The 12,698-nt window shown below is 37.1% G+C and overlaps 1 protein-coding gene across 13 annotated transcripts in view; it reads left to right on the top strand.

Annotated features, from left to right (window-relative positions):
• The window catches only part of COBLL1 (cordon-bleu WH2 repeat protein like 1), a 171,810-nt gene that overhangs the window by 139,197 nt on the left and 19,915 nt on the right, over positions 1–12,698 (top strand). For 9 of the 13 annotated variants that reach the window (XM_045033885.1, XM_045033879.1, XM_045033877.1 and 6 more), the window contains 3 exons: positions 8,182–8,335; positions 8,818–8,892; positions 10,069–10,206. In XM_045033885.1, the coding sequence (XP_044889820.1) occupies positions 8,182–8,335; positions 8,818–8,892; positions 10,069–10,206 (367 nt within the window). The remainder of the gene's footprint in view (positions 1–8,181; positions 8,336–8,817; positions 8,893–10,068; positions 10,207–12,698) is intronic. The other 4 variants (XM_045033883.1, XM_045033881.1, XM_045033880.1 and 1 more) reach the window with 2 other exon arrangements.

Genomic DNA, 12,698 nt, shown 5'->3' with positions numbered 1-12,698 from the left:
CTAAGGCTTTTAGTGCTATCATGATTCGTGGGTTCCAGCCCCACATGGCTCTGCGCTGAAGCACGCTTGGGATTCTCTAACTCGCTTTCTCTCTCTGCCCCTCCTCTGTCCACTCTCTCTCTTTCAAAAATAAACTTAAAAAAACCTAACACATTTAATAAAACTTCATAAAGAAAGAAATAAACTGGCATATATGCCTTCATCCAATACAAGTCAAAAAATGTATGCCAGTGTATAAAGGCATAAAGGTACGTGTAAAAGGTTGGACACCAAAACTTCTATGAGGTGACTTACATCTGTTGAGATTTACAGTACTTTTTCTTTTCTTCCCCCCATCAATGAATGCATTGTTTACATCTTTTGAGATTGTGCTAATTTTATGATCAAATCAATAGTAATACTGAATTCATTGTGATTACAAACAATTTCCCTTTACAGCTTTGCTTATTTTGCAAATTCATTTTGATACCTCATACTTCTGTATTACATAGATTATATTATAATTATGCGTTTGGAAGTTTAAGAAAACTGACCTATTATCTAAGTTGTAAAATTATTTCAGAAAAAGTTCTTCCATCAAGAGTTAAGAGTTCAAGATTGACCTTCAGTTAGTTACGTAGAAGTTCAGTCATTGAGATATAATTCATAGTAAATTAAATAGTATGTCATAGCACTTGTAGAGAATGTCCAGGTTGGAGAAGGATAATGTGAATTTGTCTCTTTAGAAGGAGGAAAACAAGAGTTTTAAGACAGTTTCAAGGGATGGCTTAGGTTTTCTCCTCTAACCCTTCCCTCCCTACATGTGGAAATCATCAACAAATAAAAACCCAACAGCTTCTAATAGAAACATTTAACAATGTCCTTGAAGTTGGGCCACTGTATTTCCATCCTTTGATTCAAATTCTGTCTCATTTTTCTATTTGTACTCTTTCTTTTAAGTCTTTTATACAAAACATATTGATTTCTATGATCCACATCTTAAAATTCACCTGTGATTAGAAAGTGATCTAATCACTCGTGCTGAGCTAGTCCTCAGTAAATCTACTGAATGCCTTTCAATTCTATTTTCTTCAGCTAAATTTAGTTGCATTTTGAACCAGTAAATCCTGATCTGGGTGTGAATTCTGAGGGATTAAGTATCTGGCATAGTTTTCAGCTTGACCTTGCCACTTTCGCTAGTGTGCTCTGTTTCTCTATGCAGTATTTTACTTTTCACAGGCTGTAAAATTCAGTGATGTGCATTCCTGCCAGGGATGTAGTTTTCCCTAATGGCAAGCAGACTTAGGGACTCTAACTAAAGTAAATAATTGAACATCTCTAATTATTAACCAAAGCGTTTTCCCCTAGTAAGTAGAAACATCTCTGTGTTCTTGTTTTGTAAACTCTTTGGATTCAAATATAGTTTAATCTCAACCTCTTTTAAAAAATTTCAGTCCTAATTTGACGAAAGAGAATGCATCTTGGTGCTGAAAGCTAATGACCATTCTAAACAGGACCATTCTAATGGTCATGACCATTAGAATGACCATTCTAAACAGTTCTTCAACTTTAATTCTTTACATTAAATTTATGAAATATCCAAATTTACGTATTATTATATATATTCACAATACCCATCACCAAGAATTAATAAGTTGGTGTTAAGTATGGAGCTTTTATTAAATTCCTTTAAGGTAGGATAGAGTTGCCTGAGGTGACTTAGAGGAGGAATTTTTACACACAACGAATTAAACACAATGGATTTGGCTTATGCAGTGGACTAACCCCAAGTTCCTGAATGCTGGGGCTCTTGGTGTTTTAAGGTTGATTATAATGCAGACAGACTAATAGGACTCTTCACCACCACGGGCACTGCAGACAAAATACAAAAATCTTAGAGTAAGTACCTCCTTTTATCCATGCTTTTCACTCCAACTCTACAACTATTGTTTGCTTATTTTATTTACAGATCACATTCACATACTTTAAAACAGATAAGCTGCATGTAATATTAGCTAATATTTACCGAGCAGGTACTGTATCCTAAGTTTTCACACATGTCACTTCACTTAAGCATCCAGCCCCTTCTGAAGTGTAGGTGCTGTTACTTTTCCCACTTTATAGATGAGGAGACTGAAGGTTGCAGAGACACTAGATGGTCATGCTCCCCGGTTGAAGTCCTGACATGGTCTCCAAAGCTCATTTGTTTCGTAACACACTAGGCTGCCTTCCAACTTGCAAACCCTCTGGAAGCCTCTCTCCAGTTAGACACAAACTCACACTTAAAAATACCAGGTAGCTCAAGCCTAATTAATGCAAGGGTAGAAGAGATAGGAGACTATTAGGCACATACTCCTGAAGGTCACAGGAAAACTGGGGCTTAAGAACACAGCTGGTTAGACACTGATGGCCTTCCTCACCTTTTTTCCTTCTTTTTTTGTTTTTAAAGCATTTTATTATTTTTATTTATTTTTAATGTTTCAAGTTTTTATTTAAATTCTGGGTAGTTAACGTATAGAGTAATACTAGTTTCAGCAGTAGAATTTAGTGATTCATCACTTAACATATAACACCCAGTGCTCATCACAAGTGCCCTCCTTAATGCTCATCGCCAATTTAACCCATCCCCCCACCCACTTCCCCTCCAGCAACCCTTAGTTCTCCTTATTTGAGAGTCTCTTTTATGGTTTGCCTCTCTGTCTTTCTTCCCCTATGTTCATCTGTTTTGTTTCTTAAATTCCACACAGGAGTGAAATCATATGGTATTTGCCTTCGCTGATTGATTTCACTTAGCATAATAGACTCTAGCTCCATCCACATTGTTGCAAATGGCAAGATTTCATTCTTTTTGATGGCTGATTAATATTCGTGTGTGTGTGTACATATATATACCACATCTTCTTTATCTATTGGTCGGTCAATGGACATTTGGGCTCTTCACATAATTTGGCTATTGTTGATAATGTTGCTGTAAACATCAGGGTGCATGTGTCCCTTTGAATCAGTATTTTGGTATCCTTTGAGTAAATACTTAGTAGTGCAACTGCTGGGTTGTAGGGTAGTTGTATTTTTAACTTTTTGAGGAAGCTCCATACTGTTTTCCAGAGTGGCTGCACCAGTTTGCATTCCTACCAACAGTGTGAGAAGGTTCCCCTTTCTCCATATCCTTGCCAACACCTGTGTGTTGTTAATTTTAGCCATTCTGACAGGCCTAAGATGGTATATCATTGTAGTTTTGATTTGTATTTCCCCGATGGTGAGTGATATTGAGCATCTTTTCAAGTGTTTGTTAGCCATCTGGATGTCTTCTTTGGAAAAATGTCTATTAATGTCTTCTGCCCATTTCTTACCTGGATTATCTGTTTTTTGGGTGTTGACTTTGATAAGTTCTTTATAGATTCTGGCTACTAACCCTTTATCAGACATGTCATTTGCAAATATCTTGTCCCATTTTGAAGGTTGCCTTTTAATTTTGTTGATGGTTTCCTTTGCTGCGCAGAAGCTTTTTATCTTGATGGGCTCCTAGTAGTTCGTTTTTGCTTTTGTTTCCCTAGAATTTTATATGGGAATTCATGATGTGTTTATGTAAGCCCCTGTGATGGGTTAGTGAGCCTGCTTTCTACCAGGAGTCATTTTTGGGTTAGGAGCCTCTCTACTCTTATGTGCCAGCTATGTATATTCTGCCCACATCCCTCAGTACACACCACTTTTCTTGGTTTTTAGGAACACCTAGGTCTTTTCACTTATATGCCCCTTCTTTTCTTGCATGCTTTTAGCCAAGAGAGGATGTTTACAATAAATACAGAACATCATTTCAAGGCCCGAGGTTTCTCGAACATTTTGGTCTTATTAGTGATATTTTATTTAACACAAAATAACTGCAAGTTTGATTTTTATTACCTTACCCTTCCTTCTTAGATGATTGAAATTATTTTCTAACAGTCTTAAAAAAAGGGGTGGGGGAAGCTCTTGCCTCTCTGTCTTAAAAGACAAGAAATATATGTTAAGCTATTTCCTTGAACACTAACGCTAATATTATTGTACCTCAGGACAAACTTACATTTCTGTCATTAATCTGTTGCTCATTATCTAAACTCACTATTCTTATTCCTTGAAAACTCCTGCCTTTGGGCCATCCTACATAATTTGTTAAATTTATATTTATGTCATAAACTTAATAAGTTTTAAGCATTAATTATAGTAAAGAATTATAGTAAAGAATCTATATGACAGAATTGGTTATGACAGGTCACGTATGTCTACCTGGTACCACTCAGTGACAATCATGCTGTCTTTCTTAATGTCTTCCTTCTTAGTCTTTGATCCAATTGTAGCTCTAAAAATGTATGTTCTCTTATGTTCATGATACACTTGCAAAATAGGGTAAAGGGAGTTAAGTTCTATAGGGTAAAATTACAAAATATGTGCTCTTTTAAAATGTTCATGGCTTTGATCTTCTTTTCCCTTAATTGTCTTTATAAATACTATCAAATTTTTTTTTGGTGTTTGTAAAACTAAAATCTGTATATTTGGCAATTTTAAATTCTTGGTCCATAGAAATATAACTATCCTATACAAAACAAGTTACCTTATTTTTAGACCTTTAGGGACATAAATGAAATACATGCATCTATTTTTATTTTATCTTTGAGTAATGGACAGGTTCCTATAAATTTGTGTATATAAATTCTTCCCTTTCTAATTTCTATACTGTCTACTTTATTACAAGCAAAATTTAAGAGCTCTAACTCCTAAACGGATACTATTATCTGAGAAATTCATGACTAATTCAAGTCGTGACTGCTTTTATCAGGTAATAAGAAAGACCAATAAATGACAGTGATTGGGAATCTGGCCTGAAGGGGAACACGGGTTTATATTCTAGACCTCATGAAAGCAACCTGTCAAAGCATGGGAAATAAGTTTTCAGCATGGAAGTAGGAGGAAAATCAAATGCTGCCCCAACTCTGTGCGCTCAGCAATTACGTATTGATCACTTACTGTGTTCTTGCTGGTAAACTCGCTCTGTGAAAGTAAGAAGGCATGCCTTAATAGGGCTTTACATAAGTAAATTCATCCAAGAAATAAAAAAACATATTCTCTACTGCTTTTGATTTTTACAGCATTATTTTGAAAAGTGAAGTGCTTCATTGTTCTAGGAGAATTTTTGGCCTTTTTCCTAAAAGACCCCTCAATTTGTTAATTTTATTATAAGAAAGCAAATGAAAGTTTCTGAACACAGAGATATATCTTCAATCAATAAGAAGAAAATTTTATATTCTACTCAAAATGATATTTAAATCCTGCTCATCCAGCTGTATTGTATAATCCATTTCTTTCTCAGCTGTTGATTGCCAAGGATCCTTCTCCCGATTCTTTCAAAAATCCAAATTGCACTTGAGGATCTGACCCCACATCTACTGTGGAGGGGGTAAGGGATGAGGGTTGGCCCTGAGACTTAATCAGAATTGGCTTTATTGACTGGATTAATCTGGGTTTGGGTGGCAGGCTTTAACTCTTTCCTTGCTGGATTGTGGAGAGGTCTGAAAAGTTCTGGAGGAAGGACCGGGGTATGGAGGGGAGAGGAGGTTGGTGGCTACCGCTGGTATGGAGGAATTTTAATGGTTTGACTACAGTCAGGTCAGCCAGGTGCCACCCTGTCCACTCCCTTGCTAAGAGGTGTTAACCTCAGAGGTGTGTTCCTTCAAGTGCCTGCCACTGTAGACCTAACTGTGCTCTGTCCCTGTGAGATGACCTGCCCTCCTTTTTAGTACCTAGCACAACTGACAGTGATGACAACTGACTCAAACGTCTCTTTTTCCTTTCTTCTCTGACAGGCATATTATGAAATTACAAAATAGTAAAATTTGCTACATTTTTCTTGGTGTGTCACAAGGCATAAAGATGAAAGACATCTAATGCACTCGTTCCCTTCTGTTAGGCGTACTTGTATAGTCTAAAGATTGGAATGATTCAGGCTTTACGTGCTCCAAAGGCTCTTGTTTCCAAATGGAAATGACAGTATTTCATTCATTCATTCACTCAACAAATAGGTATTGAGAGACTTCTGTGGGCCAGGCATTGTTCTCCAGATACAGCAGTGAGCAAAATAGGAAGAAAAAAAAAAATCCCTCCTCTTACACTCAACTCTAGTGGAAGCAGGCAATAAACAGGGTGAATAAGCCAACTAGGTGGGATGTTGGAGAGCTATTAAATGCTGATTATAAAGATCAAGCTGGGAAAAGGGATAAATATAGGGGGAGGAGCTCATTGAAAAGGTGGCATTTGAGAAATGACCTGAAGAAAATGAGGACGTAGCAAGACATCAAATTATCAGAAGAGCATGGCAGGCACAGGAAACAGGACAACCGCCCGAGGTAGGAACACTCCTGGCACACTTGAGGAGCAGCATGAAGGCCAGTGTGGTTGCAGTGGCGTGAATCATTCTACCCTTGGAGGTGGAGGTGTTCAGAGAGCTCTAGGGGCCAGGTGGTTAGCTACCTTAGAAGTCATCACAAGGACTTTGGCCTTTCTGTGCCAGATGGGAAACCATTACTTGGTCCTGAACAAAGTGAGCTAATCGAACTCATGTTTTAATAGGAAACTTTTGCTGGTATGTTGTGAAAGGACTGTAGGGAAGCAATGGGGAAGAAGAGTCCAGTTGGAAGATTCTTGATCATAATTCAGACGATGTGGTAGCAGTCAAGCTGGATGAACCAACAGGATGGACTTAATGTGGAGTGTGAGAGAGAAGGGATGTGGATGACCCCAAAGTTACTGGACTGAACAAATGGAGGAATGACTTACTCTGTATTGAAACAGAGACTGTGAGAACAGGATTATTTTTGACAGGAGAGTGGAAGGGAGGGATTATCAGCATCTCCGTTTTAGACATGCCTTTGTGGAAATCGCCTTAGACGTTAAGTGGAGATCAGATAGAGGTCCAGGATGGAGATGTAAATTTGGAGTTAATCGGCATATGAATAATACATAAATCCAAGGGAATTGAGGAGATTACCAACAGAGTGAATGTAGAGACTGAAGAAAACACATCCAAGGCCTGAGATGAAAAGGAACCATAAAAGAAAACGGTGTTGGGATCTATGCAGAGCAGGAACGTAGTAATCTGGAATTAAGAAAAAGAGGATTTTAAGAGGGTGGTCAACTTTGTTGAATGCTGCTAACAGGTCAAATAATTGAGTTCTAAGAATTAACCACTACTTTAGTCGTGGTGAAGGTCCTTGATGACTTTGATGGGAATAGCTTTAATGGATCGAAAGTTGGGCAATATCTGGTTGGAAGGGTTCAAGTGGGAGATGAGAAATTGGAGACAAAAAAACTATGAACAACCCTTTTAAGCAGGTTAGTTGGAAAGAGTGCGATGACGTGGCAGTGTGCCAGGAGGCACCCGGCAGCCTGCTGAGGCAGGACTGACTGTCTTAGGGTCTGCTGACAGTCACATGCTGTGAATGTGAGCGTTAGCCATTAGCTGCCTATAGAGTCGGTGACCTCAAATGACCTTGCCTTGGGTAGACATATAAATTTTTGAGATGTTTGTCATGAATACATTAGTACTAAAGCCAAAACAAAACATTAATCAAGGCAGCTGTTTTAATGTACAAATATCCTTCCCTTTTCAGCTCTTACTTTACATCCAATATTTTCTTTATATTTTTCTTTGGAAGCTAGTTTTGAACTAGCTCGTAATTGGTTGTTTGTATGCCATGCTCCCATCCCAGCCTAAGTTTCTTTTTTTTTTTTTTAAATTTTTTTTTCAACATTTTTATTTATTTTTGGGACAGAGAGAGACAGAGCATGAACGGGGGAGGGGCAGAGAGAGAGGGAGACACAGAATCGGAAACAGGCTCCAGGCTCTGAGCCATCAGCCCAGAGCCTGACGTGGGGCTCGAACTCCCGGACCGCGAGATCGTGACCTGGCTGAAGTCGGATGCTTAACCGACTGCGCCACCCAGGCGCCCCCCAGCCTAAGTTTCTTGAGAAGGACCATATTTTATTTTACTTTACATATCAATCTCGTAGCTCTGCTCCTGGCACATGGCAGACACTCCATAATGTTTTTGGAATGAATGACTCTCCTGTTTCTTATTGGTATGTGGTGCCTTGGATGTAAAGGTCGGTGTCTTCCTGAAGTTTGCTGTTAATTTCTAAATAGAGATTGTGTCTGGTCATTTTGTTTTCCAGAATCCCTGTGGAGCAGGCATAGTGAGGACTGGCTCGCTGCAGCTCAGTGGTACATCTGTTGGCAACTCATCTTTGAAAAGGACAAAGCGAAAAGCACCTTCCCCACCCTCCAAAATGCCCCTGCCTCTAAGTGATGAAGATAATCATGTGACTGGTAACTTTACTTTTCCCATTAATGTTACATGTGTGTTGTGTCTTATTTAATACAGACAAGAAAGTGCTATAGGTTATAAATCAGGTCTTTTCATTAAATGATAATACTTAAACTTAGGCTTTTAATTAATTTTAATAATACTTAGATAGTCCCTGATTATTCTTACTTAACTACCTTTTTAAAAGCTGCAAGACGACAGGATAAAATGAAAAAAATTGTACAGCCCCCTGATCTTAAAATTGAGCGTGTGATCACTTGTGAATCTGTTCAGAAGGACACTCTCATCCCAGGGCTGACTACCTGTAGGAAGGGGAATCCATGGAGGTTTTAGTTATATCAGAGCTCGATAGTGAAATGGCTTCTAACAAAGCCTCAGGGCTCTCTTTCCCTAAAGTATAGAAAAAGAATGAAGTTAACCTACTAAAGACTTGTTCCATTTGTGAGTGTGATTATTTGTAAGGTGTGCCGCTTCTGTCCTCTAGTCCTGCAGGCGGGACGTGCAGTTCCTACAGACAGTGCTATGGAAGCCAGCTGTCCCGAGGGGCCGTCCAACCCAGGTAGGACACCTTTGCCCCACAGTCATGTGGTACTGACAAAGATCTTTCATGACAGTTGAGGAATGAATCTAGTTATAATGCTCTGCCTGTGAAAGAGATGCAGATGCTTTGACTCTATTTCCCAAATTTTATATTATGAAATGAAAACTTTTCCAGCCTGGGTTGAGTATGAAACTGGCAGAACTCAAGACTCCAGTTCTGTGATGGTACCTTAAGAGCTTGCCTTATGCAATGTCAGGTTACCCTGTACAGTGTCAAGGGTGTCAATGTCCTTCCCAAGACGAATGACATGTTTTAGTTAGGAATGTACTTTAGTGTGTTCAGAAGAAAACTTACACCAAAGTGTAAAGTACCATTCTTTACGCGACTGTTCTAGGTATGAATTCGATATACAAAGTGTCCTCATTTAGTGGTAAAAATTTGTTATCACGAAATATTTTCTGTTGTATGGTCTGATTTTGGATTTCCCAAATAAATGAAATGCCAGTAAAAATAAAATAATTTGATTGAATGCTGTTTCCTAATATTTTTAATAATAGCTATTTAGTAGCTATTATAAGAATAAATATAACATTTCTCAATTTTTAGACTTAAAGTTAGATACAAATGAATATGAGAGACTAATGTCTAGCCAAAAATAGAATATTACTATGCTATTACTTTAGCATGGGGATAATTTTATAGGTAAGAAAATTACTCAGTGTAGCCTTAATTTTTATAATTAAGATTCATAAACACTGCAAAAACTCAGGCGCACCAAATGCTCCTAAATCTTTAATCCTTAGCTGATTTTTAGGAATTTGAGATTTTGACACATCTTATATAAGAATTCTCCTGTCCTCTGTGATTAAAAATATTATCATTATATAACTAGTCGTGATTTTTAAGTCCTACCCAGAAAAGTATCATTGATACTGTTTGTTCCACAAAGGAAATGTATTAAATAATTTCAAACTATATAAGTGAAATGAGAAGATTCAGAAGTATCAGAAAAAAGATGTGACTGCTATTCAAACTTTGCTTGATATCTATTTCTCTTTCTCTTCCTTTTTTTTTTTCTAGTTACCTCTTCTTGATTAATGCGTGGATAATTGTGAGCTAACAAATCTGATTTCTTCGAAATGCTTCTTGTTCTCTGCTTGCCTTAACTCTGTTGTCTAAGTGCCATTTCCACAGATTTTACTTCTTTGGCAGAAGCCTCCCTTGGCCCTGGGCTCCCCAGTCACGAACAGTGCACTGTGCCCAGATCGCCGGATGAAGCCTCTCTCTCGGAGTGCCCTGGAACACCCGAGGCGGCCGTAGCATCTCTGACACGTAGGTGACCAGGCCTTTCTTGCCTGGTGCTTTGTTTGATGCAGAGTAAGATGTAACCACAGAAAAATTTGGTTACTTGGTCATCCCATGTGTAAAAATGCCTCAAAGAAATAGTAGTTTCCCTCTTTCACTTGAAATTCTATTACAGGTTTAGAGTTTGATGTTTTCCCTGACCATATAGATGAATAATGCAAGGTGTAAGATGAATAAAATAAGTGGCTTTGGAGGATTTCAGCTTTTCTGCTATTTGGTGCTCTGCTTTTTTGGCAAAACTCTTTAAACTCTGTTGTTTCCAATGTGTAACTGTATGAATATAAAAGTATATATGTATTTTTTTCTTTCTTGAACTACTTTTTTGTTATCTAGGCCTGGCTTATTTTCTGTAGGATTGCTTTTGATTGGGATTTTTAAAGTAAATTATTGGAATTATTTTGTTATTAGATTGCAAAAATTTATAGTCAGGTAATATTTGAATTTCATCATAAATGATTTTATTCAGTTTTTTATTAACTCAGAATGAGTCCTTATGTAAAATTATTTAAAATTAATATATTATCACCTACTGCTTATAGTAATACAAAATTGTATGGCCAGTTTGGAAAATAGTTTGGCAGGTTTCTAAAAATAAAATTTAAGCGTTGATTTTCTATATAACTCATAAATCCCACTCCTAGGTATTTTCCCAGAAAAATGAAAACCTTTCTGCTCACAAAAACATACATGTGAATTATTATAGGATTTTTATTCATAATTGCCAAAAATGAGGAACAACCCAATGTCCCCTAACTGAGGATGGATAAACTGTGGTCAGTGCAAACATTGGTGATATCACCTACCCATTAAAAGGAATGGATAATACATGCAATGACATGGCTGAATCTAAAATGCATGTAATGTTAAAAGGGGGAAGCTAGTCTTAAATGGCTAGATGCTCTATGATTTCAGTTATATAACATTCTTTCAAGGGCAAAACTATAGGGGGATAATAGTTGTTAGGGTCTAGGGTTGGGGAAAGGGATGATCACCAAAAGGCATGGGGGATTTTGGAGATGGATGGACTTGTTCTATCTGTGTCTTGATTGTGGTGGTGGTCACTCAACTATATACCTGTATTCATTATAGAACATTTTAATTATCAAAATGAAGCATGCCAAAATGGATCCCCAAAATCATGAATTTTACTGAAGGTAAACTGTATCTCATTTTCTAAAAGAGAAAGAAAACTATTCTGGCAGCAACTGCATTAGTGTCTGACAAAGTGAGCGTTTTCTGAATGAATGAATGAATGAATGAATGAATGAATGAATTTTAAAAAAGTAGTTCACCAGAATGGATTTAATATGATTTTATTTTAGCAAAGAGAGATAATTTGTTTATTTTGCCGTTTCAGTCATTTCCAGGAAAAATATGCAAAGTACCCCAAAAGTCGCAGCGAAGTTATAAGCTTTAATAATTTTTTTAGGTTTATTTATTTATTTTGAGAGAGACAGAGAGAGTGTCAGTGGGGGAGGGGCAGAGAGAGGGAGAGAGAGAGAGAATCCCAAGCAGGGCTCCGCTCTGTCAGCACAGAGCCTGACGTGGGGCTCAAGTCCACAATCCATGAGATCATGACCTGAGCCGAAACCAAGAGTCAGACGCTTAACCGACTGAGCCACCAGGCGCCCCTATAAGCTTTAATAATTTAAAAGTAAAATGCTACAAACTTAACAAAAATATGAAAGCTTATGAAAGCTTAGTATTTAAATTTCATTTACACATATTACATTTTGTGAATTTTAAAGAAGTTTTGAATTTTATATTTTGTTTCAGTTTTGCTTTCTTTAGCGGGAATGAAAAACTTAAGATGAAAAATATTCATATCATATAAAGCTAAGAAAAGGTAAAAAATGCAATAATTAAACTTTAAAAAGATGACTTCTGTAATTTTTTAACATTTATACTTTGGAAGTTGTTGGATCTTAAAACTTCACAAAGATTTTGAACACTATGTTCTTTGAAAGTGAGTATTTTTCCATTAGAACTTATGAAGCTACAAAACAATAGTTGTGCTACAGTATTGGTGGAATTTATTCATTGTTCACAGCCCTTACCCTGTCTTTTTCTATTGTGGTCCTAAAATGTGGCCTGATTCATATAATTCTGTTAACACAAAAAAAACTTGATTTATTATTTTTCAAAGCTTGGGGAAATTTGTGCTAGTCACCCAACCAACTCTGAAAGTTCTTTCAGATAATTTGAATTTTTTAAAAAGAATCACTTCCTTTCCTAAGACATTTAAGAATAGGAATACTCCTCAAGCTATTAAAAAACATATATATTTAAGCAAGCCCATATGACGCTAGCAAGTTATAAAATTTCAGAAAAATAATTTGAGAAGACTTTTGAAACACGTAACTCATTCTTTATACTTCGACTGAGACCTGTTTCTCTTCAAGGGGCCCCATATTTAAGGAAAAATTGTGTGAAATAACTTTTGATGGGCAAGAGAGAAA

Source organism: Felis catus, chromosome C1, assembly GCF_018350175.1.
Source record: "Felis catus isolate Fca126 chromosome C1, F.catus_Fca126_mat1.0, whole genome shotgun sequence".
NCBI classification, from domain to species: Eukaryota; Metazoa; Chordata; class Mammalia; order Carnivora; family Felidae; genus Felis; species Felis catus.
The sequence above is the reverse complement of the archived record's forward strand: the minus strand, read 5'-3'. Positions and strand labels throughout refer to the sequence as shown.